We start from the raw sequence: 5475 nt of genomic DNA, 5'->3' as shown, positions 1-5475 counted from the left end.
TTATCAAGATTGCTTTGGCTATTTGGGGTCTTCTCTTGTTCCCTAAGTATTTTAGAATGTTTTTCTGTGAAAAATACCTTTGAAATTTTTATAGGGATTGTGTTGAATCTGAATATGCCCTTGGGTAGTATTGGTATTTTAGCAATATTAATTCTTCCAATCCATGCACGTGGTATATCTTTCTATTTATTTGTGTCTGCTTTAATTTATTTCATCAGCATTTTACCATTTGTAGTGTACATATCTTTCAACTCCTTGGTTAAATTTATTCCTAAATATTTTATTCTTTTTGATGCTGTTGCAAACGGGATTGTTTTCTTGATTTCCTTTTCAGATAGTTAAGTGTTGGTGTAAAGAAACACACACCTTTGGGAGATAAAGAGTACAGTATTTATAATTACACTGACACAATAGAAGTAAGTAGCTCTTTTGTGAAAACATATTATCTTCCAGAAATTATTCTCCTTGAAGAGGTCAGCATGAAACAGAGTACAGAAACCCAAGAGAAATGCTAATGGGCTTTCTTGAAGATGGTGTAGGATAGTGTTTAAGGGGATGGATTCTGGAGCCAGATACTATGAATTAGAATCCCACTTTTGTCATTACTTGCTGTGTAATTATTTTCTCAGGCTGTTGATAACCAGTGTTGTAGCTGGACCTACCCCTGTGGTTCTTACTATAAATTGCAAGAGGCCTCAGTAATAAGCACTGGGAAACTTTGAAAAAAAAAAAAAGGTCTATTACTCACAGGTCCTGGAAAGCATACAGCATACCTAGGGGCACACAGCAAGTTCACAGGTAGAAAGGGAGCGTGAGAGAGCTTGGGCTTGGTGTTCTGTTTTTATTGAGGTAAAATGAGGGGCCTAGGGTTTCACAAGTTCACTTTGTGGGCAGATTTAAAACATAAGAGCAGGAGTTTAAAGTGTGGGGTGAGAAAAAAACAAACAGCCCAAATAGTCAGTTAATTTAAATCAATCAAGATCTCTAAAACAAATGAGCATTCTGTGTGTGTGTGGGTGGATATAAAGTGGCAGGGAGTGTGGCTGGCAATGTATTTATTTGAGATAGCCTTTAAAATGGATCCCTCCAAAATCAAAGTTAAGTCAGGCACTTGCATTACAGAAAGAAAAGCCAACTATAGGGCTTACACTAGAATGATCTTTCACAATGATTCAACTATCCTCTGCCTCAGTTACCCATCTGTAAAGAAGAGAGAAATTGTACCTATAATTTAGGGTTGTTGAAAGGATTTTATGAATAAAATATATGTAAAGCACTCATAATAACGACCAGCTCATGAGCACCATATGTGTGTATATCATCATCACCATCATCATCATCAACATCATCATCATCAATAGCATACAAGTGAAAAAAATAATGGGAGAAAAGAACAAACTGCTGGTGGTTAATGGTTTGGATATCTGTATGTACCTAAAGGTTATTGATGATCTGAGAGTAAGGCCAGGAATTAATCTGCCTTATTCTTTTTATTGACTGCACAGCAGTTCATGGTATGTGTGTAATGTATTGGTTGAAATTTCCTTCAAAGTACTGAAGAAGAGACATTCCCCAAACCTCAGTGGCTTATAACAATAGATATTTATTCCTTGGTCAAAAATTTGCAGGTTAGAAGAGGCAACCGTGCATCAGTCCTGGGTCAAGTTCAGGTCTGCTCTATGTGTTTCACATTCTGAGACTAAAGCTAAGGAGCTTTAGCTACATGAGATGAGCTTTTTATCTCATGGTGAATGCCAGAGCTCAAGAGGGAAACCAAATGATCTAAATCCTTTCAAAGCTTTTTATTGGAAGAAGCATTTGCTATGCCTGTTCATAAACTGCTAGCTAAAGCCAGCCCAAAGTCAATGGGATGGAGATGTGGATTCTGCCCCAGAAAAGCCATGACAAAGAAAGAAAAGGAAGGAAGAATTGTGAACAGATAATACTGTCTATCTAACTACCAAACAAAATGAACCAGAATTCCATTAGTATACATGAAGATTATTTCTAATTTTTCACTATCATAAACAAAAGTGTATTGAACATAAAATATATTTATTCATTATATATATCCATTATGTGAGATAAACTCCTAGAAGTGGAAGTGTATTATCTAAATACAAAATTTTTCCATAGCATTTTCCAGTTCTTCAATTATTAATGTATTAATTTACTCTCTTGTCCATTTCTTTACCTGAAGAAAGTTCTTTCCATAGGGGCATTTGGGGCTTCTTAGAAGAGGCTACTGTGCTAACAGGTGATGCAAATCATTTGGTAAAGCTTAAAGGAGATCAGCCATGGAACTGCCACCTAAAGACACAGAAAGGAGGAAGGTAGGCAAAGAGGCAGGAAAGACAAAGTAAAAGAAAACAGTATAATCCAGAAGAAAAATATTGGATATGTTAGGTACTTCCTGGAAAGTGTGAAGAACCAGAGTTAAGTAATCAAAAGTTGGTTTCATTTCTCTGTTATTATCATTTTATAAGTGTCAGGGCCCTCTTTACCTTGGAAGAATTTATTATCCTGATGCAGTCAAAGACTCAAGGAGTTTAGCTCCTCAAACCAGTTTCATTGGTGACCAATACTTACATATAGGTTCCAAGAAACCATTCTTCTATCCCATTGCACAGAATTACCACAATGTTAGCTCCTTCTCAGTTCAGTGCTATAACTGCTCATATCCTACAATAAAACTTTCTACAGTCTGATGGCCTATAAATCAGCCTGCCCTTGTAATTTCTGCCCCATGTCCTGGGAGGTCCTTCTCACCTTTTCCTTTCAGAAAGAAACTGGAAACGCCCATGAAACCAAAGAATTGACATTTTAATAGACATCTTAGCTCTCGGACCCATTTCTCATTTCTAGCACTGATTAGTTGGCAAATGCCCAGTAATATAGGCAAGTTCCACAAATCAGCTACAGAGAAGATTAGGAGCATGCTGAGACAAAAAGAGTTTAAGTTATCCCTGAATGGTGCAGCTAATAAAGGTTAAGAAAATGCAAGTTGGAGAGCTGTGACAGTGCTTAATTCCTGACCCTAAATAGTAGATATTTGTCATTATGTCTTTCTTCCCATACTGGAGTAGTTCCACCATTTCATTTGTCTTGGTGGGAGGTAGAACCTCTCACCCACTTACAGATAATGAAAGCAGCAATATTGCTTGCCCGGTTTCCTTGAGAACTAGAGCATGGACGCCATGACCAAGTCTTGGCCAGCCACATGGACCACCTTATTTTGAATCTAGATGTGTTGTTACAAAGATCAAGAAGTGGGCAGTTCTTTCTGGAGGTTGTCACATCTGGTTGTCAGGCCTCCAGGGGCTATGCAAATGGATAGTACTGATAGTGTTGTTGATGATATACGCGGCAGTGAAAAGAGTCTACAGCAGTGACCTCATCAGACCAATTCTAGGCTATGATTTTGATTGTGGTTATGACCATATGATCTTTCTTAGTCTTGTTTATTTTATTGAGCCCGGTTGCTTAGCCTTCTTGGAAATTCATGAGTTTCACATACTCTTTTAATAAACTCATTTCCTCCATGAATCAACCAGAATTGGTTTCTGTTGCCTGCATCTAAGAATGTTACAACCTTGTTGTTTAATGGCAGACCCAGAAAACATTCTCAATTATAATTAAAGTTACACAAGTGGCTTACACTAAATACATAGTTTCATGTGCTTTGGAATTAAGGGACAGCTCAGGATAATACTCAATGGTAAAATCCATAATATGTTCCTAATTTAGATATTTCTGAGAAGTTCTAAAGGAAACAGATATGCGAAGGGCAAAACTGTTTCCCCAGAATCATAAATAAAACTGGGAACTGTGTTTTGGGTTTTTATCTAAAGGAAGAAGTCCACATTCTGCTCACCCATTTTCTGAAGGCTCCCTTGACATCCCCATTCCTCAGGCTGTAAATGAAGGGGTTCAGCATGGGGGTCACCACTGTGTACATGACTGTCAGAATGCGACCCTCAGTCACTGAATAGCTGGTAAGGGGCCGGAAGTAGACCCATGTGAGTGTGCCATAGAAGATAGACACCACAGTGAGGTGGGAGCCACAGGTAGAAAAAGCTCTCCATTTGCTCTTGGCCGAGGGGATCTGGAGGACCACTGAGATGATGCGGGCATAGGAGGCAATGATGAAAGCCAGAGCTCCATTGATGACAATAACACCCTCCGTGTGAATCATCAGGGTGTTGAGGTAGGGGCTGGAGCAGGAAATCTTCATCAGAGGGTAGAGGTCACAGAAGAAATGGGGGATCTTGTTATCTGCACAGAAGATTAATCGGCCCATAAGAAAGGTGTGCAGCAGGGCATGAAGATGGGAGAGGATATGGCACAGAGCCACCATCTGTGAACACAGCATTCTGGTCAGGATCATAGGGTAGCGGAAAGGGTAGCAGATAGCGATGTATCTATCATAGGCCATCACAGCCAGAAGGAAGTTTTCCATGGCTGCAAAGCAAATGAAGAAATAGGTCTGGGCTAAGCAGCCCATGTAGGAAATGGCCTTTGTAGGTGAGAAAATGTTCTGTAGCATCTTGGGGACCGTGGTGGAGGTGAAACAGATGTCTGCCAAAGCCAAATTACTGAGGAAGATGTACATGGGGGTGTGGAGACGTGGAGTAGAGATAATCAATGTGATGATGGCAAAGTTCCCAAAAATGTTGATTGCATACATCAGTAGAAAAAGAAGAAAGAGTGGGATCTGCTCTTCCAGGTGGGTAGATATGCCCAAGAGAACAAAATGGGATACACTGGTCCAGCTGTTATTGACCATCTGTTGCCATAAGAACAAACAGGATTATTATTTTTTTATTGAGATATATAATTGGCATATAATATTATATTAGTTTCAGGTATACACCATAATGATTCAATATTTGTATAAATTGCAAAATGGTTGCCACAGTAATTCTAGTTAATGCCCATCCCCATACATAATTACAAGTTCTTTTTCTTGTGATGAAGACTTTTAAGATATACTCTCTTAGCAACTTTCAAATAATGCAGTACAATATTATGAACTATGCTAAAAATGCTGTACATTACATTTTCATGACTTATTCATTTTTTAACTGTAAGTCTGTACCTTTGAACTCCGTTCACCCATTTCACCCACTTCCTGCCCTCTGCCTCTGGCAGCCACCACTCTGTTCTCTGCATCTATGAGGTTTTTTTTTCTTCTTTATATTCCTCATATAAGTGAGATCATATGTATTTGTTTTTCTCTATCTGATTTATTTCACTTAGAATAATGCCCTTAAGGTCCATCCATGTCATTGCAAACGGCAAGTTTTCATTCCTTTTTTTATGTCTGGATAGCATTCGTGTGTGTGTGTGTGTGTGTGTGTGTGTGTGTGTGTGTGTGTACATGCCACATCTTAAGCCATTCATTCATCCATGGACATTTAGGCTGTTTTCATGTCATGGCTATTGTAAATAATGCTGCAGTGAACATAAGTGTAC

The 5475-nt window shown here is 38.7% G+C and overlaps 1 protein-coding gene across 1 annotated transcript; it reads right to left on the bottom strand.

The window, feature by feature from the left end:
* Positions 1-330: 330 nt before the first annotated feature.
* On the bottom strand, positions 331-4786 carry LOC115499201 (olfactory receptor 1Q1-like). The gene is made up of 2 exons (XM_030292948.1): positions 3875-4786; positions 331-366 (listed from the first exon to the last, which is right to left on the bottom strand). Exons 1-2 carry the CDS (start codon positions 4784-4786, stop codon positions 331-333), a joined length of 948 nt encoding a protein of 315 aa, XP_030148808.1.
* Between the last annotated feature and the right edge of the window lie 689 nt (positions 4787-5475).

This window comes from Lynx canadensis, chromosome D4 (genome assembly GCF_007474595.2).
Source record: "Lynx canadensis isolate LIC74 chromosome D4, mLynCan4.pri.v2, whole genome shotgun sequence".
Lineage (NCBI taxonomy): Eukaryota > Metazoa > Chordata > Mammalia > Carnivora > Felidae > Lynx > Lynx canadensis.
Note: the sequence above shows the minus strand (reverse complement) of the source record. Positions and strands in the feature narration are given on the sequence as shown.

Bases quoted from the DNA above. Each gene is read 5' to 3' on its own strand.
- LOC115499201 (XM_030292948.1), bottom strand. From the start codon at position 4,786: ATGGTCAATAACAGCTGGACCAGTGTATCCCATTTTGTTCTCTTGGGC. The intron at 367-3,874 runs GTGAGCAGAATG...TATCTCCCAAAG, and splicing joins AGGGAGCCTTCAGAAAATGG to GTGTGTGTTTCTTTACACCA.